This window comes from Ailuropoda melanoleuca, chromosome 2 (genome assembly GCF_002007445.2).
Source record: "Ailuropoda melanoleuca isolate Jingjing chromosome 2, ASM200744v2, whole genome shotgun sequence".
In the NCBI taxonomy this organism is placed as follows: domain Eukaryota; kingdom Metazoa; phylum Chordata; class Mammalia; order Carnivora; family Ursidae; genus Ailuropoda; species Ailuropoda melanoleuca.
The window spans coordinates 13,898,166-13,919,408 of NC_048219.1; the positions used below are offsets into that span (position 1 = coordinate 13,898,166).

A 21,243-nucleotide genomic window follows, 5' to 3' on the forward strand; every position below is an offset into this window, starting at 1 on the left:
TTGGGGTGGGGTTTTTTTTGGTACCCCAGGTGGGACCATAGGAATAGTTTTTATACTGCCCCAGACTGGATTTCTGTAACCACTGTCATTCAGACATAATTCAAAATGTTCTTTGTATTCTATGCAAATGTAACATTAAGTTGTTTAACCATCTTTATATATTTTATGAGTTTAATTTTTCTAATTTATTTGTGTACTCTCATAAAGATTTTAGATTATAAAAGGGTGGTATCCCTTTGAATAGTATTTTTTAAAATCTAGTAAGAGGTGCTATCTAAACCTTTAATACAAAAGTATGACTAGTGTCTACCTTACGGCCCTTTAGATATTAATTTGAAAATCTGAGTACAAGTATAACATTTTACTTTGAATATGGCAAGCTACTTTCCATTCATTTTAACTGAGAGATTTTTCCTTCTTATGCAAGAAGTGTGGGCTATGAAGATAAGAAGAGAAAATCAAATGGGGTAATAAAAATTGTTTCAACCTCCAGGGCAAATGTAATGGGAGCAGCAGCCATTTTTGACCACGATGCTGTGTGAGCAAGCACACCTCACCTAAGTCTCTGCCCTGGCAATCTCAAGACAAGGGCAAGACCAGCTGAAAATAAACCGGAAATGAGGCTAGAGTCAAGCAGTTCCTTTTGGAGTAATGTACGAACAAGGAAAAAAACACCTGAAGTGAGAGAGGTCACATATTTCCACCCAGTCTGTGTTTTAAAAAAAAAAAAAAAATGTATAGGGCGCCTGTCTAGCTCAGTTTGTACAGCATGCAACTCTTGATTCAAGCCCCACGTTGGGCATGGAGCTTACATTAAAAAATAATAATAGGGGTGTCTGGGTGGCGCAGTCATTAAGTGTCTGCCTTCGGCTCAGGGCGTGATCCTGGCGTTCTGGGATCGAGCCCCACATCAGGCTTCTCTGCTGGGAGCCTGCTTCTTCCTCTCCCACTCCCCCTGCTTGTGTTCCCTGTCTCAATGGCTATCTCTCTCTCTGTCAAATAAAATATTTTAATAATAATAATAATTTACTCTGGGACAATGATACCGAACTTGTCTGGCAACAACTCTTCTATAAAACCTCAAGATCTTCCACCAGACTTTGGAGAAGGGTTACTTAACTGTACATAGCCAAAGCCAGTCCCAATTTAAAGCAAAACTCTTAAATGTGACACCAAGTTGTTGTTGCTTGAAAAACATTTTCACAAGCACAGTTGTCACATTTCTAAAACAGCCATTTCCAGAGGGAAGGCCAGAATTTGATTCACTAGCAGACCTCAACTTCAGTCTCCACCGTCATCTGCCAGGCATGTTAGTAAGCTGCTTAGGACTTAACCTTGATTATCTACATAAGACAAGAAAGAAGGTACACGAAAATAGGCCTTCAAATTTGTACTTTGCTTTTCCACTTAACAGGGAGAAAGGCTGAAGTAGAACAGCTTTTAAGATGTTCGGTTTGGTATTTCTGCATATTGGAACTAACTGATATTTTCGCATGCTGCTAAATAGAAAAAGATGAACGAAATTATCATTCATCCTGTGAACTGTCTTTACACCCATTTTCCTGTTAGATTTAAATAGAAAACAACTTTCAAGTCAACACCAAAATGGGAACTTCTATTTTGTTAGAGATGAGCCACTTGAAAGAAAAAATAGGGAAAGATAATTTATGTGAAGTCTCTCCAGAGAAAAGGAAGTTAACGGTCATGAAGAAATGATGCTCCGGTAGTCAGTTTATAACGTCTACAACGATCAAGCAGCACAGTAGCAAACCTCGTTGGGAAAGACTTGGGCAACAGCGTGAAGTCCTACTGCATCTGTCTCTGGGCATTGGAAGTGCATGCTACAGAAAGACACTTAGGCTTCGGAAGACAACACAAAGTTGGCTGGGCAAGATACCCCTCCAGGAGAGGCCATATAGTTCTCTTCAGTAGCTAGATGTGGGGGCTACCTTATCGAGGTATTATTTTTCATATTAGAATAAGATCAGCTGCCACCTAGCAGTTAAAATACTTTTTTTTTAAAGATTTTATTTATTTATTCGACAGAGATAGAGACAGCCAGCGGGAGAGGGAACACAAGCAGGGGGAGTGGGAAAGGAAGAAGCAGGCTCATAGCAGAGGAGCCTGATATGGGACTTGATCCCATAACACCGGGATCACTCCCTGAGCTGAAGGCAGACGCTTAACCGCTGTGCCACCCAGGCGCCCCTAAAATACTTTTAAACACTGTTCTGATTGGGTAGAAGTTGTACCTCTCTGAGGATCTGAATCGTTGGAATTCACTAAATTAGGTCATCTCTGACACTTACTGGGAGGCGAAAATTGAGAACAGAGAAGATACATATTATCAGACTTCACAGATTTTGAGAGAAAATGGCTTGTTGTCGCCAAAGCACTCCGTCTCCTGTGACTAAATCTCAATCACTTAAAAAAAAGTTATGAGTTCACATTCTTCTCTTTTCATTTTTTTTTCACATTTTAAAAAACGTCTTGCTTCGTTGTCTGTATCTCTAGAATCCTTTAAAACCCATGAGACTGCTGAATGGATACTTAGGTTCCTTACGTCCGGAGAAAAAGAGCAGCCAGCTGAAGAAAGCACGACTAAACCCGTGCCAGTCGAGCTCATCGTCCTCTCCATAACGTTCAAATGAGATGTGGCTGCTTTATCTATGAGCACCACCCCAGGGTAATGCACACATTACACAGAGAAATGATGTCTATTTCTGCCGCAAACTGAGTGTAACCCACTGCATGGATATAATGTATGTGTCCTGTTCAAGGATCCCTTTGAGCATATGGGGCTCTTTTTATGTAAGTCCACGTTTGACCAGATGTCATCACGATCACAAAACACAGAGCTGACGCTGCCCACAAGTTTTCGTTAAAAATAAATTTCCTATTCCATTTCCATAAATACACAAATCCACCAATAAGAGCCAAAAATACTCCCAGCTTGAAGGGGTCATGATCATCTGTAGGCTGTCTGATTCTCGTGTTGGTCTCTCCTCTCTCGGTTCTCACAGCTACCATTCGGCTATGCGCTCAGCTGTGATACCCCTTCCCTCCAAATGGTAAATGTCACCTGACATAAATTTCCTCTTAGCGGAAAAGTGGAAGACACTTGGAAGTGACATCAGCTGGAGTATCTGAAAGGCCTCAGGGCTTTCATCATAATCCATCATCACAAAAATACCTTATTGTTGAATGCACTGGAGCGCTGCCAGGAATTTGTCAAGATCTGAAATTCTTCAGCAGCACTTTTGCATATTTTTTAAAGATTTTATTTATGTACTTATTTGAGAGAGAGAGAGAGCAGAGAAGAAGGAGAGTGAGGGAGAAGCCAACTCCCGGCTGAGCAGAGAGGCCAATGCAGGGCTCGATCCCAGGACCCTAGCTGAAGGCAGCCACTTACCCAACTGAGCCACCCAGGCGCCCCAGCACTTTTGCATATCACACATGATCTAAACTTCTGTAGAGAGGTAAACATCACAATAACAGTAGTTTCTTGGTGTTTCTAGTACAAAATGATAGAACATGGCATCACTCGTTCCTACCACTCTGTTTTTCTTGGTCCAGTCCATCAGCTGTCTGACCTTTTCCGCTAATATCTTCTTCCCTTGGCCAGGATGTGCAGCGACGTCGTGAGGCATGAACACCAAGCCCACCACCATAGTCACAGATACATGCTAAAGCCACCACCATTCTGCCATATTTATTTACTTCTCTGTTAGAAAATGTTTCAAAACATAAACTAAAATTTCTTCATTTCTTCCAGCAATTCATTTGTCCAAGAACTTTTTTCCGTCTTCCTTAATCCTAGAAAAAGAGCAACATCACGGGGCGCCTGGGTGACACAGCGGTTAAGCGTCTGCCTTCGGCTCAGGGCGTGATCCTGGCGTTATGGGATCGAGCCCCACATCAGGCTCCTCTGCTATGAGCCTGCTTCTTCCTCTCCCAGTCCCCCTGCTTGTGTTCCCTCTCTCGCTGGCTGTCTCTCTGTCAAATAAATAAATAAAATCTTTAAAAAAAAAAAAAAGCAACATCACAAAGTCCCATGCATGTCTGCTTTGTGAGCCGTATATTAGAGTTTAGAAAATATTCTGGGGGGGAACAACAACAAATCCGCGCTCAGGAAGAGAAATGTTCTAGGCTCTGTTTCTGGAGCGCTTCAGACCTCGATGTCTACCTGCCTGCTGGCAGCACCTGGATCCACCACAAGCAGCTCAAGCTCTCAAAATCCAACGTCATCTCCCCCTTGCCTACCAAACACCCTCGGTTGTCCGCCTCTTTCCTCTGTGGGGATCACACATCCCTCCAATCACGGGGATGTTAAAACTGAGGACTCTTCTTGGACTTCTCTTTCCATCCTCTATCAGACCTGCGCTTGGCCTCTGGGACAGACTGCCTGGGTGTGGATCCAGGCTCTGCCACCTAGCTACGTGACCGTGGCCACGTTTCTCACTTCTCTCGCGGGTGAGACCATCACGGTAATGGCACGCACCTGCTCCGAAGAGGACCCGGCCCGCCTGCGAGGGAGAGCGTTAATCCCGGTTTCCAGAGCCACCACTAGAGGCAGTGTGGAGTAGTAACAGAGAAAGTGGGACCTGCCTTTCCATCCCAGCCCTTCTGCGGAGCCAGGCTGTTTAGTTGCCTGCGAAAAGGCGGACAGTGCCTACCTCTCCTGGTAGTTATGAACATTAAATGTTAACATCTCCCAAGGCCTAGAATAGTACTGGCATGGTTGAATTATTTTTCCTCCTCTTAAAAAAAAAAGAGTTTGGGGGCGCCTGGGTGGCTCAGTCCGTTAAGCTGCTGACTTGATTTAGGTTCAGGTCATGATTTCAGGTTATAAGGTCAATCAGGCATACGGCTCCTGGCTCAGCGCCTAGACTGCTTCTCCTCTCTCTCTCAAATAAGTAAATAAATATTTTTTTAAAAAATGATTGGATCTGGGACGCCTGGGTGGTTGAGTCGCTCAGGTCATGATCCAAGGGTCCCAGAATCCAGCCCCATCTTGGGCTCCTTGCTCAGCGGGAAGCCTGCTTCTCCCTCTGCCTGCTGCTCCCCCCTGCTTGTGCTCTCTCTCTCTCTGACAAAATCTTTTTAAAAAATGGATTTTATAATGTATAGAATTATTGAATCACTATATTATACACCTGAAACTAATAGAACTCTGTAGGTTAACTATAGTGGAATTAAAATTTAAAAAACAAGAAAAAAAAAAAAAAAGGCTGGATTTTGAGTTTTGCTTCTAACACCCCAGTTACCTTGCCCGGGCATGTGGACTCTCCAAAAACAAGCATCGTTCCTTCTGTGCCATCAAGCGGGTGGATGCAGTTGTTGGGCAAGACAGGACCAAAGGGCTGTGTGTCAATAATGTTAACTACATATACGTTTCTGGAAGGATATCTGCTGAGGAGTGAGCCTGACCGGGAGATTACTTTTTCTATGTTCTGTGCATTTTTTTTTTACCTTGTCAATGTGTAACTTATATCAAAATACAAATGTTGAACGTGTACATGGATTGAACACGATATCCCGATGCCCTCCTCCTGCGGCCCCCTCCAGGCGTCCCAGACCTGCGGCCCCCGCCGCCTTCCTACCCCCTGGGCCTCCCGCCCTGCCGCCTTGCTCGCCAAACCACACAGCGGGCGGAGGTAGCGCGCGGGCGGAGCGCGGGTGCCTGGCAACCGGGGGCGCCGAACAGAGGAGCTGGGTACGCTGGGCGGAAGTGCGAGCGGGGCTGGAGGTGAGAGAAGAGAAGAGCGGGCGGTGGGCGGCTCTCACCCCGGCCGAGCTCCCTCCCTCTCCCCTTCCTCCTCCTTTCTCGGCGCCTGCACCGGGCTATTAATTCAAACCGAAGATGATTATCCTGGGGAGGGGAGAGGGGGACTGGGCTGGGACCTAGACGGACCCCAGCTCCTCCCAGTGGGGACCCTCACACACGCGCCCTTCCTCCTCCCACGGGGGGGGGGACGACCAAATGGGCAGGGAGCCAGCCGCCCCCCCCCAACTCCCTAGTGCCAACCCGTGTCCCCTGCAAAACTAGCTCGTGCTCTTTCTCTTAGGTCCCCAGGGTCCTGGGCCAAAGCTGGGGCGAACAAAGAAAAGAAGGTTCCATAAGACCTGGTTGCTGGAAGTAGGTGGAAACTGGAATAAGGGCTATTTTTCCTGCTAACCTCCCCCACCCCCACACCAGCCCCACTAAGGGCGTGGCACCACACACACACACACACACTGATGGACTCCATTGTTCCCTTTCACCTGTTCCAGGACCTGCAGGGTCTAGGAGTTTGTGCCTGTGGACGGATGGGTGGGAGGAAACTTAGTGGACGCCTCCCGCAAAGTGGAGTAACGCCAGCCAGGGCTGTTCACAAGCCGGCTTCCTGCAGGAAGGGGCTTGGAGCAAAATGGAGAGGAGCAGGTTCTTTGGAGGGGCTTTTGATCTAGGACAGCGTCTCCTGAGCGGTCTCCTGCAGCCTTGTTTTCCCTCTCCAGCGGAGTGGGTGCCTGGAACAGGCCTCGGGTGCTCTGACCCTTCCACCCCTGCGCCATGGCCACACTGAGCGTCAAGCCCAGTCAACGCTTCCGGCTGCCAGACTGGCACACCAACAGCCACCTGCTGTCCGCCAACGGCGAGCGGCAGCGAGATGCTTCGCACCAGATCCGCCAGGAAGCCCGGGTCCTCCGCAATGAGACCAACAACCAGGTTGGAGGCCAGAGCCTCATTGGGTGGGCAGCGGAAGAGCCCCACCTGCACACCCTCTTTATCTGGCTTTGTCTCTTCCAGACCATTTGGGATGAACATGACAACAGGACTCGCCTGGCAGAGAGGGTGGCTACTGTCAACCGTTGGAAGGAGATGTTGGACAAGTGTCTGACAGATTTAGATGCTGAGATCGACGCCCTGACCCAGGCAGGGGGCCAGGGCAGGATGCCAGGAGACCCTGCGGCCGGGACCCCCCACCCTCCCCACTTCAGGGTCAGCGCACCCTTGATGGGGGTCCTGGGGGGCATGTCCCCTTGCGTCACTCACTGCCCCCCCTGCTAAGGTGGGACTGAGAGCTGCTTCCCAGGGGGTGGCCCCGCTAGGATCCCGTGCCCTCTTTTCTAGATGAAAGAGTCGGCAGAGCAAAACCTGCAGGCCAAGAACCTGGCTCTGGACGTAGCAATTGAGTGCCTGACCTTGAGGGACAGTCGGCGCGACATTGACGTGGTGAAGGATGCTGCGGAGAAAGAGCTGCATAAAGAGGTGGAGGTCATTGAGGCCACCAAGAAGGCCTTGCAACAAAAGATTAGCCAGGCCTTCGAGAAGCTCTGGTAAGGGAGATCTGTCATTCCAGTGTTCTCCCGCACTTGAAGGCTGTCTTTTTTTTTTTTTTTATAAGACTTTTAAATCTATCTATTTGAAAGAGAGAGAGCGGGAACACAGGGAAGAGTAGGGGGAGAGGGACAAGCAGACTCCGTGCTGAGCACAGAGCCCCACACGGGGCTCGATTCCGAGACCCTGAGAGTCAGACTCTTAAAGGACGGAGCCAGCCACTACCCCTGAGCACCTTCTCGGGAGTGTGTATGTGTGAGCCTCAGTGGCCCCCCCCCCCCCCCCCCGCCGTGGGCGCGTGCAAGCAGGCGGGTGTCCCATTTTGCCTGCAGGGAGCTCCTCCCGCTCTGCCAGCCTTTGTTCCTGCGGCTGTCACCCCAGCTGGCCCAGGCCTCTGTCCCTTCAGGACCACAGGGGCTGTGTCCTGGGGCCTGGGGGGGGAAAAANGGGGGGGGGGGGGGGCGGGTGCTGGTTCCTGAGCGAGTCTGCCCCCTCCCCAGCCTCCTGCAGGAAGCGCGACAGCAGCTCCACGCCGACCATCGGGACAAAATGGAGACACTGGACATTGACAGAGGCTGCCTGTCTCTCAACCTCAAGTCCCCAAACATCTCTCTGAAGGTTAATCCCACACGTGTCTCCAGTGGGTAAGAAGTGTTTCCCTCATTTCTGCCCCCGCGCACGCCGGGCAGCCCACACCTCTGACAGCGGTGTCCTGCCCTCGCAGCTCGTCCACCCTCCAGCAGTGGGACGACTTCAGCCAGCTCAACAAGAACCGCGCGGACGCCGAGATGAAGGCAGCGGCAGAGCTGCGGGAGGCCATCGCCCTAACCATTGCCCAGGTGACCGGCCGCTCCCACACCCACTTCCACGGCCGGCTGGTGGCCCGAGGGTTCCCCATGGGCCATGTGGCCCCCCGCCGCCCCCCCACTTGAGCGAGCTCCTCAGAGGGCCACGAGCTTGCCCCCACCCTTGCCCTTGCCCTTGCCCTGCCTCCCTGTCCTTCAGACCAACAACGAGCTCGAAGCCCAGAGGGTGGCCACGGAATTTGCCTTCCGGAAGCGGCTGCGGGAGATGGAGAAAGTGTACAGTGAGCTCCGATGGCAGGAGAAGAATGTGAGCCTTCTCCGTTTAGGCCCTGGGCGCGGGGTTCCTGCTGTGCCAGGAGCGCCCACAGGAAGCCCTGGAGGGGGTGCCCCACAGTGGGTTCGGCGGGTGGGGACCAGTCGCTCTGTCCCTGCAGACCTTGGAGGAGATCGCCGAGCTGCAGGAGGACATCCGGCACCTGGAGGAGGACCGACGCAGAAAGCTACAGAACCTGAAGCTCTGCCATACCCGGCTGGAGTCCAGAACTTACCGACCCAATGTGGAGCTCTGCCGGGACCAGGTGCGAGGGTACCCCCGTGGGGCACGGGCCCCCCACTAAGGCTTCCTCAGGATCATACCCCCCCCCGCCCCCGCCACATATTCCTGGCGGAGCAGGGGTGCTGGTGGAGGGCAGGATCCAAGCCCCTACACTGACCTGGGCCTCCCAACCCACCCCTCCGCCTCTAGGCGCAGTATGGCCTCACTGACGAGGTTCACCAATTAGAGGCAACCATCACTGCCCTGACGCAGAAGCTGGCGCAAGCGCAGTACGTGTGGCGAGTGGGCAGGGGGCGCAGGGAGACACCTCCCACCCCTGGGGCCCTTTGCTGCCTGCTGGCTTCCCTGAGTCTTCCTGACTGAAGGCCGGGGAGCTCAGCCCTGACCTCCCGGCTTCGGGCAGGGGTGACGGGTGGTTCCTGCGTCCTCCCCAGGGATACCCTGGGTGCTCTCTACAAGCACCTGGCCCGGCTGCAGGCTGACCTCGACTGCAAGACCAACTCCATGCTGTTGGACACCAAGTGCATGGACACCCGCAGGAAGCTGACTGTGCCAGCAGAGAAGTTTGTGCCCGAGGTGGACACCTTCACCCGTACCACAAACCGCACCCTGAGTCCACTCAAAAGCTGCCAGTTGGAGCTGGTCTAGTCTAGGGGGGCTGGGGGATGAGGGAAGGGTCAAATGGGAGATGGAAGAGGGAAGGGGGTGGAGAGAATGAATCTAATAAATGTGGTTCTCAGTCAAGGGGCTTTCTGCTATCCCTGCATATGGCCAGCAGGGAGTGAGAGTCTCTGGGACCCCTGTGCACGGAGGAGCAAAGTTGGGGAACATCATCCTCAAGCTCCATGTTCTAAACCTGATTCCTTCCCTCCTCCCTCCTCAGGGAACCGCTCTCTGGGCTAGGCCAGCTTCCCCTGGGGCTCTAGCAGCGTGACCTTGCACCAGCTCTGCCTCAGCTGGACCCTGGCCTGCCCTCTTGATGCCTAGGGGAGGCCCGGGGGGAAGCGGGGGCGGCTAGGATCACAGTGGGAGGGCTTGGGGGTGGGAGCCCAGGCCTGAGGGAGCCAAGGGCTGGGGCAGCCATGGGAGGGCGGGGGGTTGCTGGGGCTCAGAGCAAGGCTTGCTAAAAGCAGGCCACAGGGGAGGAGTGGTGTGGTGGTGAAGACAGTGGCCTGAAGGGCAGGGCTGCCAGGGTCCGATGGTCTGGCTCTGGGCCCTCCTCTCACCTCGGGGACTCTTCAGTGGCCATCCCGACCGTCTGTGCGCCATTTACAAGTGGGGAGAATGGGGCTAAAAGCGGAGGCCTGGCCGGTGCTGCAGGACGCGGGAGCTGCGGCTCCCGGCCGCTGGGCGGCGCTGTGGGCGTGAAGAGGCACCGCGGCTCCGGGCCGCTGGGCGGCGCTGTGGGGCCGGCGCGGGGGCCGTTGTCCTGCGGCGCGCGCCGGCCGTACCGGAAGTGGCGACTGCTCCGCGCGGATGGCCGGGGCGGCGGTGGCGGCGATGACGGCGGCGGCCTGCACGGGGGCTGGGGCGGCCCGCTCCCTCTCCCGCTTCCGAGGCTGCCTGGCCGGCGCGCTGCTCGGGGACTGCGTGGGCTCCTTCTACGAGGCGCACGACACCGTCACCCTGACGTCAGTTCTGCGTCACGTCCAGAGCCTGGAGCCCGACCCGGGCTCGCCCGGGAGCGCGCGGACAGGTGGGCGGGGCCGGGTGCACTTGGGGACGCGTTGGCGGGGTGTCCCCGGGGGCCGCGGGGCGGGAGGGACAAGCCTCGGAGGTGAAGCTCCGGGTCTGGAGGAGCCTCGGGCAGCTCGGACTCAGCGCGTCAGAGTCCCAGCCCCAGCTTCGCTCGTCTCGCCCGGAACGTTCCCCGGCTCGGGGCCTGGCAAGCCCGTCCTTTCAGCCGTGCGACTGGCAACCTGGGCGTCATTCTCCTGCATTGCGCCTGGCCCACCATGTGCACCACCAGTCCATTCTCCACGCAGCAGGGAGTGCTCTTCTCGAAACAGACGTGACGGGCCTCCCCCGCCGGAAGCTCTGTAGTGATTTTCCGTTACCCTCAGAATAGAACCAAATTCCTTAATGTGCCCTACCTGGTCGGCCCTCCAGAGTCCCCAGTTTCACCTTCTGCCACCCTTGGCCTTGTTTTCTGCGCTCAGCTGCTCTCACGCCAGCTTGCTCTAGCCCGGGCCTTTGCAGTGCTGTCCCTTGTGTATAAAGCCTGTCTCCTCCCCTTCGCAGCCGGGTTCTCACCCAGATCTCTGAGGTCTAGCGGAGAATGATTCTTGGAGAGCATGTAGAATAGTAAGGAAAAGGGGCCATACTCAGAATGCTGGAGGAGGAAAAGGAGCTAGAGTTGGAAAGGGTTTGATGGAAGTTGAAGCAGGGGGGCAGGGTATCAACAAAACCCAAGAGAATTTCAAGATGGTCACTGGTGTCATGCTACAGAGAGGTTAAGAAGAGGAAAGTCTGGATTTCAAAAACCATTTTCAGTAGAATATTGAAACCTGGAAGTAAGATTTAAGTGGGTTTAGGAGGAAGTGGAGAAAGGAGATAGAGTATGGTTTGGTATGATGGGATGGAGAGACAGGAGCCATGGTTGAAGCAAAGTGGAGGGTTGGCTTTTAATTTCATCTTTGCTTTGATGTTAAGATGAAGGAAAAACATTTTAGGTGTTTTAGAACCTTTTGGATGCAAGTAGCAGAAAACTCAGCTCATAATGGTCTAAGCAAAAAGAATGCACTGGCTGACATAACTGAGAAGTCCAGAGGTAGGTCTGGCTTCAGGTGGAGCTGAATCCAGGGGCTCAGGCCACGTACTCAAGACCCAACTCCCCTCCTTATTCCGATCTGCAGTCTGACAGGTTGGCTTCACTCGCTCTGGCAGACTCTCCCCATGGGGTGGCCCCAGCAGCTCTGGCAGAGGAAGAGTCTATCTGCAGCAGCCCCAGCAGAAATCCTAGACTCATCTCCTCGTCCTGGCTTCGGCCATCTGTCCATCCCTGAACAAAGGAGTAGGGTGTGCTATTTGAGGAGGCTAGTGGTGGTGTGAACCTTGTGCCGCAGTCACATGGGCTGAGGATGATAGAGAAGTGGCTCCCTGGGGAACAGCAGGGTGCAGGGAGCAAACAAAGGGAGCATGGGTACAACTCCACCACACGGAGAGGTTGAGGGGAGAGGAGAGGAAGGAAAAACAAGTCCGCCGGGGAGCTGGGCCAGGTGGACTCGAAAAGGGACTCACTTGGTCAAGAGGTGACAGGAGAACGGCTGTGGGTAAGAGGCCTGTTGACCCCTCTTCCTAGTGAAGCCAGGATGGGAGCCCCCTAAGAGTGAAGGGGAGAAAGTGGGGCAGGGGGCTTGCTGTACACAGAGAGGAGTGGGAGTGGGGTAGGGGGCTCGCTAGGGAGAGTGCTTCCTTCTCTGCAGCCATCTCTTCCTTCAGTAAAACCAAGTCCCACCAGTCCCTTGCCGGCTCACAGCCTCCTCGGGATGTCTTCATATAACCAGCGTTGCTGGGTCAGAAGTGCCAGCGCAGTAGTCCCGGGCACCCAGAAGAAGGAGCGGCAGGTGGGGTGGGGGGTCGACCCAGGCTCCAAGGTTGGTTCTGGGGATGTGGAGGGGAGCGGCGGGATGTAACAGGGAAGGGCTTCGAAGGCCAAGGCAGTGAATTTGGCCTAATCCTGAAAGTAACAGACAGTGACTTTGAGCAGGAGAGTGAGATGAGGAAAGGAATAGTCTGCTTTTAGGAAGAATTTTTTGGCTGCACATATAGGCTGGGTTGGAGGGTGGGGGTAGTGCCCGAGATCTACGGTCATGGCAGTCAGAAGGGGGCAGAGGATTTTCCTTCAGAAATCAACAGGTCATCATAACTGACTCAATAAAGAATTGCTGAAAATCCCAAGGCCTGGAGCCCAGGAAACCGGGCAGGAGAGAGAGGGAGGCTCGGTCAGTAGAGCGTGTGCCTCGATCTCAGTGTCATGAGTTCAAACCCCATATTGGGTATAGAGCTTACTTCAAAAGCGGGAGGCCAGAGCCACCACCTTCAAGCCCTGTGGCATGATCTCACTCTCACCCCCACCCTATCCCTGCAGAAGTGTTGTACTACACAGACGACACAGCCATGGCCAGGGCCCTGGTGCAGTCCCTGCTGGCCAAGGAGGCCTTCGACGAGGTGGACATGGCTCACAGGTGAGGGGGTGTGGTCCTGGGGTGAAGCAAAGCAGGTGGGCAGAGTAACCGTACTTCTTGACCAGAGCAACGATGTGGGTGCATGCTGAGGCCCCCGCCCTCGGCAGGACACTCACGCTGCCAGCCTCCCGAGGCAGAAGTGACAGCACTGCTAGCACGGGCTCCTTAGGTCCCCGAGGCTTCCTCTTTCCCAGACCAGCCGGAGCGCTCCTCTCCCGGCCCCAACAGGCATCTTTTCAGCCCTAATCCTGTCTCCCTTCTCTCCCCTAGATTTGCTCAGGAGTACAAGAAAGAGCCCGACCGGGGTTACGGCGCTGGAGTGATCACTGTGTTCAGGAAGCTCCTGAGCCCCAGGTGCCGCGACGTCTTTGAGCCCGCCCGGGCGCAGTTTAATGGCAAAGGCTCCTATGGCAACGGGGGTGCCATGCGGGTGGCCGGCATCTCCCTGGCCTATAGCAATGTCCAGGACGTACAGAAGGTAGTCCAGGCGGGCTGGCTTCTGGGCTTCCCCCTCCCTCCCTCCTCTGTGCAGCCCAGGTTCTGTGACAGCACGTCTTTGCTCCCACTGCCTCTGCCCTAGTTTGCCCGGCTCTCAGCCCAGCTGACACACGCCTCCTCCCTGGGTTACAACGGTGCCATCCTGCAGGCCCTGGCCGTGCACCTGGCTTTGCAGGGGGAGTCGTCGAGTGAGCATTTTCTCGAACAACTCCTGGGCCACATGGAAGAGCTGGAGAGCGATGCCCAGTCCGTCTCCGATGCCAGGGAGTAAGTGTGTTTGATGGAGGCAGGCTGGAAGGGTGTTTGTGGGTGTGCCTGCATCGCGGGGTCCTCTGGCGTTGCCATAAGCTGAAACCTTTCTTTTTTAATTGCAGACTCTTAGGAGGGGTGGGAGGAGCCCCTTTGCCTTGACTCTGCTTTGAGGCTCTGAGGGAACCAGAGAATAAGACGAGGGGCTCACACCTAGCCCTCTCCCACTTCTGTCAGGACACCTGTGCCGGGTGTCAGCCTGATCGCCTCCCGCCTCACTGTCCCACACCCCTTCCCCTGCCTCCTGTCTCCACCCTGCCGGCTCCGACCTCCCTGAAATCTCACCCCTGCCCCGCAGGTTGGGCATGGAGGAGCGTCCCTACTCCAGCCGCCTGAAGAAGATCGGCGCCCTTCTAGAGCAGGACTCCGTGACCAGAGAGGAGGTGGTGTCTGAGCTAGGTGGGTGGACCCTCACCCCCGTCATCCTCAGGGCTAGTCCTGGGCTTAGGGACAGGCGGGCGCCTGGAGCCGTGCCTGCTCCCACGTTCCTTGCCTGAGGCTGCAGTGCAGGCGCACTGTGTGGTGCAGGCCACGCTGTGCGGTCCTTGGCGGGGCTGGGACCGCGGTGCCGCCTTGGGCCGGGGTTACTCCAGGGCCGCCAGCCTCACAGCCGAATGTCCCTGGGAATGGCAAGAGGCCACTAGTTTTGACAGTTCGTGTTGATAACTGATACTTGTTTATAGGGCACCTGTCCTGTATTCTGGGCACTGTACAGAACACTCTACCTGTGGCGCAGTTCGCCCCCACACCAGCCCTGAGAGTCGCTGCCTTTATTCCCTCTCTGCCCAAGGAGTCGAATCCCAGAAACCAGAATCTCAGCCATGAGGGAACTTGCCCGGTCCCATGCTAGCAGGAGGGAGAGCCAGGATTTGAACCTGGGTAGTCTAATCCTAGAGCCTGTGGTCTGAATCATAGGCCAGCTTGAAGCTGAGAGTATTGGCTTGGGGTGAGTGGCCGAAAGAAGCCTGGGGACATAGGGGGTGGGGAAGTGCGGGGTCCCCATGTGCTGGCTTCCCTACAGGCAATGGCATTGCTGCCTTCGAATCTGTGCCCACCGCCATCTACTGCTTCCTGCGCTGCATGGAGCCTGACCCCGAGATCCCCTCTGCCTTCAACAGCCTCCAGAGGACTCTGATCTATTCCATCTCGCTCGGGGGGGACACAGACACCATTGCCACCATGGCCGGGGCCATTGCTGGGGCCTACTATGGGATGGAACAGGTGCCAGAGAGCTGGCAGCAAAGCTGTGAGGGCTACGAGGAGACAGACGTCCTGGCCCAGAGTCTGTACCGCCTCTTCCAGAAGAGTGTGTGAGGGCCTCAGCTGCTGGGGCTCCGCCACGTCCAGCCGGCCCAACTACAGCTCAGATTGGAAACTCGGTTCCTCGGGCGCCGGTCCCTGCCTCCATCATCCTGCAGTGTGGGCAGAGCACACGGCTGGGACAGCGAGTGCCCTAGGGGAGGTGACTGGACAGCGGGTGGAGGACTGGTGCCTCCCTGGAGCTGGGTTTCGGGCTCACTGCAGAGCCCGTGGCCTGCCTGGCAACTCGGGCAGGCGGGAGGGATTAGGACAGGCTTTATTTTGGAAGGGTACCCGTGGCATTTTCATGTCTTACCCAAGATGGGATGGGGGGTGGGCAGAAGTGATCGGCAGTGGCACCATTTCTTCTTGTTGAGATGTAGCCAGTTTGCCAGAAAGCATGTTTTTAACTGGGCAGAGCCCCTGGGCGGTAGGTTTACGTGAGTCGAGGAAACCAGCACACGCATCTAGCCGATCGGGAGCCACACCTGGGCTGTCCTGGCTTGTTAACAGCTGCTGGCGGAAGTCACAGCAATAAACAGTTCTGGTAAATCCCACCGCTGGTGCCCATGTGTCTCCTCTGCCCTGAATGAGTTTCTCCCCCACCCCAACGCACACCCTTGACTTTCTCAAGCCTTGTACCCCTTCCTGTGCTCTGCTAGGAGCCAGTAACATGAGGCCCTGGGTTTGTCAGGCACATTCCTCCAATTCTTCCAACTGGCTGTGCGGTTCGGCCAGGAAGGGCAGAGCGGGCATGGTTTGGTGCTTATTCCTGTTGGAGATCATTGAGAGCAGCCCGGGCACTGGGCAGGACGAGCCAGATGTCCCTGCTCTCCGAGCCTGACTTCCTCACAGGTTGCTCCCCAAATAGGACCCCCCAGGTTCAGCTGGCCCAAGAATGGGACCCCAGTAAGAGGACACAAAGGGCACCCTCTCCCCCTGGACTGCCAACCCTTGGGTGAGGAAGGTGCATCATGTCGGAGTCCTGGGTGGACTGAAGGCTGGGGGCCTCATTCTGTATCTCAGGCCCCAGTCAAAGGCCTTGGCTTGAGAGGAAGTTTTGCACACCATTCATTTAGAAGAAAGGAAAATTGAAAGGGGGAAGACCCCTCCCCTCCAACTTCAGGGATGTCCTCCAATTATCCTTCCAGCCTCAGTGGAGGGAGAAGCCTGCCCAGCTCTGCAGCTAGCCTGAGGGCTGATAGGCAGGTCCGCTTTCAGCCCCAGTGGTGTCCTGCCAGGCTGGAGCAAACCACAGGACTTTCCAGGGCTTGGATTGTTTCAGGTTTGCTGCTCCCATCCCTCGAGCCAGGAACAGATTCTTAAAAAGCGCTGAGCATAGCAAGCTGTGGGCAGGTGCTTTCTGCCCAGGTCAGCCCCCCCCACCCCCAGTCCTGCCTTCAGGACTGGCACTGGCCCCCACCCTCAGGATCAAAGGTTCATGATTTCATTGATAATTTGTATCAAATGTGGAAACTTGGTCCCTGGGATCCTGAGCCAGCTGTCACGCTCCACCACCCCTGAGAGCTCACAGGAATGTTCCAGGGAAGCTCGAACCATCTCCCCCAGCTCCAATCACTGCCTTGCTTTGGTTGCTCAAAATGCTTCCTGGCATTTCCTTGGTGCAGAGCCCTGGCAGCCAGGAGCATGGAGCATTTCCGATGTGGTGGTGACAGAACCCACGGCTGGGGGCCTGGTGGGGGGGGGTGCGTGCTCCTTGAGGGAAAGTGTAGAGCGAGAGTCCCAGAGGCTCGAGACCCCCCGCATCGCTGCCAGGCCCGCACGGCGCTGTTTCAGACAACGGGTTTTATTGAGGTGGTGTCAGTACAGGCAGTCAATACTGCTGTTTTTCTTTTAAAAAGAAGTCCCTTCTTTTTTTTTTTTTTGGATTCCCAAGCGCATATTTCCCGAATCTTCTGTGACACAGGACACATAATAGGTATGTAGAGAATTAAGCTTCCTATACCAGGTTAGAAATGAAATTACTAATGAAAACGTTCAAACCTTAATCTTAAAAAAAAAAACCCTAGGAATCCATATAAAAATGCACCAAGGTACCGTAGTTTTCATAGTTAAAACTCGGCATCGTTTATCAAAGCTAGTCAAGTGGACACCTGGAACTAAAATCCCATCGACGTTTCAGAAACACCAGCCACCCCTCCCAAAGGCTGCAGGAGTGACATTAAGCAGAAGCTGAGTTTTTTCTGGCCCCACCCCCCCAGTGCCCTCCTTAGTCCCCTGGGCTCCCCCTGAGAGCTGGTGAATTTCCACCCAACAGAACCCACCCCACCCCCACCCCCAACCGGTCAGATGGTGGTGGCTTTGGCCCAGGAAGGAGGCTGAGCAAAGGACCCCACCAGGCTCAGTTTGAGACTCCTTCGTTCTCCTGGGTTTCGGAAATCAAGAAGTCCACCATGAACCCCAGTCAAAACCTGTTCGAGGGTCACTCGCACAGCTTTGGGTTTCACTTCTTCTGGAAGACAAAGCAAGCAAAGGGCCTACTTTGTTGGGGAGAAGTGGGTCGGGGAAGCCGGCCCAGGGGCCCAGGGGCCTGCAGCTCAGTGAGCCAGAAGTCAGCCACCGCCCCGTTTCCAACATGGACCGTCTGGTGCTGGCCAGGATTGGAGCTGTGTGAGACCACACTGGGTGACCCAGGTTCACACTGGTACAGAGAAGCAGGTTGGCTTGGGGGATGGCTGACAGCCCCCCCCCGCCCCCCGAAAGTGGCCATCTTTGCCCCAGCATGAATCTCAGCTTTATCCACTGAGCCTGAACTAGGAGATAGGAGAGACATCCTGCCTGTTTCCTGCAGGGGGGGCTCTGTTTGGGGAATAAGGCAGAAACATCCAGAGTCAACTCATTCCAAAGGGGCCTGTTGGCACCCTTTTCCTCAGAGCCTCAGCCTTCTGGGCCCTAATCCTGCTTAGAACAGGAAATTGGAACCAGAGGGGAGAGGGAGAGGAAGCCCCCTCAGATTAACCCCTCTGGTACACACACATACCCACCATATGGTTCTTGTTAAGAAGAAGCAGGCGGGAGCCTTCTTCATCCCCGAGCTTGTGTGTACCTTGTTCTGAGGGCCAGAAAAGAGGCTCTCTGCCTTGGGGACACTTGGGTTGGGGGGGTGGCGGATACCTTACAATTGTGTATGAAAACATCAGCCCTCCCCCAGCAGGTGAAAGGAGAGAGAGGGAGGGTACTCGGGTTTGCTGCTGGTCCATCCTGCCCTGCGCCTGCTGTGGCTGTCCGTCAGAGCCTGGGCCGCTGCCTGATGGCTGGGCAGAGCCAGTTGGTGGGAGCAGCCCGGGAGACAGAGGGGGACGTGTAGGGCTGCCATCGTGCCCCAGATCCCTGCCCCTCCCGTCACAAATTGCCGCTCCAGAGGCTGCAGCTGGAGCAGAAGAGGGGTTGGCCCTTCCCAGGACCCTGCAGAGAAGGGGCCATATGCCAGGCACCATGGACAGGCCTGATGCCACAGCACCATCCTGGACGGCAATCCCGGCAGGGTGTCCACACTGGCCACCTCGAAGCCCCCTGCCCTTTGCTTTCCCCTGGAAGCAAAAACTCTTCAGGGGACCCACTGTCAGCTGCTGGAGGCCCCAGGGGGCCGGAAGAGCCCCAGCCGAGATCCGAGGAGCCATCTGGGGGCCAGCAGGAAGGGCAGGGCTTGGGCCTATGTCTCCCTGGGGGAGTGGAATGGGGCGCTCAGTGCCCTCTCTGCTCTGACTCAGAGAAGCAGCTCCCTTCCCCGCCCAGCCGCACCCAGGACTCCCGAAAGGGCAGGGGGCTCCGACAGCCGGGCTGAGCGTCCTGGGGCCCTGCCTGCAGTGGGGGTGCAACCCCAACGCCGTACAGACACTTGGGGGAGAGGAACTCAGGCCAGCCTCTTCCAGAAACCACTTCAGCTTGCGTGAAGGGAGAAACCAAACCAGTCTCCTTGGGCCAAGGCCACGGCCGCCTCTGCTTCCGCGTCTGTTCAGCCTTTGGTTTTTTCTTTAAATGGAGGTTCTTGTCACTGAGAAGGTCTCTACCACTAAAGAGGAGGAGGCCGAGGCGGCAAGGCCCCCGTGGTGTTATGTGGGGCAGAGCAAGAACCCTGAAAAGGAGGAGTGGATGTACTCAGTGGAGTAGAGGCCGTTGGCCTGGTCCGACGGCATCTGCACCCAGACCTGGTCGTTGGGCCGCAGCTGGAGCACGGCCCCGCCAGACGCCTGGTCCAGGTAGCCCTTCTTGTACTCATCGTAGGTGTACGTGGCTGGCACGTTGTTCTTGTACAGGGCCACCCACACGTTGGTGCCCTTGACGTGCACGTGGTAAGCAAAGTAGTAGACCCCGCCCACGGGGCAGGTGAAGATGCCGGTGGCCGGGTTGTAGCCGCTGTGGCCATTGTAGAGAGTCCGGTCGAATTTGACAGGCATGCCCGAGGCGGGAAAGGGGGAGGTGAGCACGGCGGTGAAGGCGGGTGTGGCGTGGGCCGACAGCTCTCCCAGCCCGAACTGTGGCTTGCCCCCCTTGCCCAGCACGGCGCCCTCCACGCCACCGTTGGGCAGGTGCAGGCCGGCGATGCCAGTCTCATCCAAGGTCCCAGGGGCGCCAGGGGGACCGGGAGGCCCAGGAGGCCCAGGAGGGCCAGTGAGTCCTGGGGAACCGGGGACCCCAGGGGGCCCTGTAGGCCCAGCCACTCCAGGTTCCCCCACTTTCCCCTCGCCAGGGGGCCCTGGCAAGCCGGGTTCACCCTTCAGGCCTGGCAGGCCCTGGGGCCCGATAGGACCAGCTGGGCCCTGGAGCCCTGGGATTCCTGAGGGGCCCCTCAGGCCCGGCTGCCCAGGGAGCCCCAGGTCACCCTTCTGCCCCAGGGCTCCTGCCACCCCTGGTCCCCCAGGGCGGCCCGTGAAACCCGGCTCACCTTTGGGCCCAGTTGGTCCAGGGGGTCCATGGGCTCCAGGAAGTCCCCTCTCTCCTGGGGGCCCAGGTTTCCCAGCCAGGCCACTAGGCCCCTGGTCACCCCGCATACCAGGCACTCCTGGGGGTCCTCCAGGCCCTGTCTCCCCCTTGGGCCCAGGGGACCCACGTCTGCCAGGGAGTCCTGCAGACCCTGGAAGTCCTGGGGGGCCCCCGAGGCCCTGCGGGCCCTGCTCTCCTGGCTCTCCATCCTCACCTGGCTCACCCCTGTCCCCCAAGAGTCCTGGGACCCCAGCTGGGCCCCTGTCCCCCTTGGCGCCTGGCAGTCCTGGCACCCCATAGCCAGTGGGACCTATCAGGCCAGGGGGGCCCCGGGTTCCTGGTTCCCCTTTGGCCCCTGCTGGGCCCTGTGGCCCTGGAACCCCTGCTGCCCCTGGTACCCCCACACCATCCACCCCAGGGAGCCCTTTTGGGCCCAAAGCCCCTGGCTCCCCCCTGGGTCCTGGTACTCCGGGAGGCCCTGACTCGCCCTTATCTCCAGGGGCCCCAGGAAGCCCATCCAAACCAGGTTTGCCCAAGCCAGCTGGACCAGGGAGGCCAGGGGGTCCAGGGGCACCCCCCTGCCCTGGGGCCCCAGGTAGCCCTGGCTGGCCCACTCCATTATCCCCCTTGAGGCCTCGATCGCCCGGGGGCCCCGGCTCTCCCTGGGGCCCTGGCTCCCCTCCGAATCCTGGGGGCCCTGGCACCCCTTGGGGGCCTGGCTTTCCAGGGACAGCAATGCCTGAGGGCCCAGGGAGGCCAGGAGGTCCTGGGGGCCCCCGAAGGCCCTGGTCCCCTCGTATCCCTGGCTCGCCCCGAAGCCCTGGCTGTCCTGGTGGTCCAGCCTTGCCCGGGAGCCCTGGGGGACCAGCCTTGCCCATCCGGGAGAATCCAGGGGGGCCGGCGGGGCCAGGCTGCCCATGGAGTCCTGGCTTTCCAGTGCCTGGTTTTCCTGGGAAGCCAGGAGGGCCAGGGGGCCCCCGAGGCCCGGGCTTCCCAGGCGGACCGGGCTCGCCTTTCAGGTCCATTGGCAGCAACGGCAGAGGCATTTCTGAGGGAGAGAGAGAGGGAAGGGGCAGTCAGGGGCCCGGCCGGTGGAGACATTGGTCGCATCTACCCACTCCGCCACGGGGTAACACTACATCCGCTCATGAAGGCCACACCCCGTCTCCCTCTCCGTGCACTCATGGAAGATGGGGTTTAGGGGTTTAGGTCCAGTGGCCCTCTTGGGGGCTTCTAGCACCCAGCCTACCCAGGCCGGCCTTCCCCCAAAAGCTTGGGGTGACTTCCATCCCTGCACGATCCCGGGGCGTGCAATGGCCGCCA

At 56.6% G+C, this 21,243-nt stretch overlaps 3 protein-coding genes across 17 annotated transcripts in view; 2 read left to right on the forward strand and 1 right to left on the reverse strand.

Moving 5' to 3' along the window:
- The first annotated feature begins 5,633 nt into the window (after nucleotides 1-5,633).
- On the forward strand, nucleotides 5,634-9,427 carry TEKT2 (tektin 2). Of its 4 annotated transcripts, none has more exons than XM_034649141.1 (11): nucleotides 5,634-5,749; nucleotides 6,069-6,144; nucleotides 6,497-6,709; nucleotides 6,791-6,982; nucleotides 7,115-7,320; nucleotides 7,822-7,965; nucleotides 8,046-8,160; nucleotides 8,327-8,434; nucleotides 8,562-8,705; nucleotides 8,873-8,952; nucleotides 9,118-9,427. In XM_034649141.1, exons 3-11 carry the CDS (start codon nucleotides 6,554-6,556, stop codon nucleotides 9,329-9,331), a joined length of 1,359 nt encoding a protein of 452 aa, XP_034505032.1. In that variant the 5' UTR covers nucleotides 5,634-5,749; nucleotides 6,069-6,144; nucleotides 6,497-6,553; the 3' UTR covers nucleotides 9,332-9,427. The 4 variants fall into 4 exon arrangements, with proteins under 4 accessions (XP_034505032.1, XP_019652949.2, XP_019652948.2 ...); XM_019797390.2 differs by having other exon boundaries at nucleotides 6,069-6,139; nucleotides 6,499-6,709; XM_019797389.2 differs by lacking the exon at nucleotides 6,069-6,144 and having other exon boundaries at nucleotides 5,668-5,749; nucleotides 6,499-6,709.
- A 627-nt stretch (nucleotides 9,428-10,054) lies between these two features.
- On the forward strand, nucleotides 10,055-15,533 carry ADPRS (ADP-ribosylserine hydrolase). Its single transcript, XM_034649158.1, has 6 exons — nucleotides 10,055-10,379; nucleotides 12,774-12,870; nucleotides 13,141-13,348; nucleotides 13,451-13,635; nucleotides 13,976-14,076; nucleotides 14,699-15,533. Exons 1-6 carry the CDS (start codon nucleotides 10,160-10,162, stop codon nucleotides 14,989-14,991), a joined length of 1,104 nt encoding a protein of 367 aa, XP_034505049.1. The 5' UTR covers nucleotides 10,055-10,159; the 3' UTR covers nucleotides 14,992-15,533.
- Nucleotides 15,534-16,767: 1,234 nt separating this feature from the next.
- The window catches only part of COL8A2 (collagen type VIII alpha 2 chain), a 25,405-nt gene continuing 20,929 nt past the window's right edge, over nucleotides 16,768-21,243 (reverse strand). For all 12 annotated transcript variants that reach the window (XM_034649166.1, XM_034649196.1, XM_034649191.1 and 9 more), the window contains one exon: nucleotides 16,768-20,968. In XM_034649166.1, the coding sequence (XP_034505057.1) occupies nucleotides 19,050-20,968 (1,919 nt within the window). In that variant the 3' untranslated portion in view covers nucleotides 16,768-19,049. The remainder of the gene's footprint in view (nucleotides 20,969-21,243) is intronic.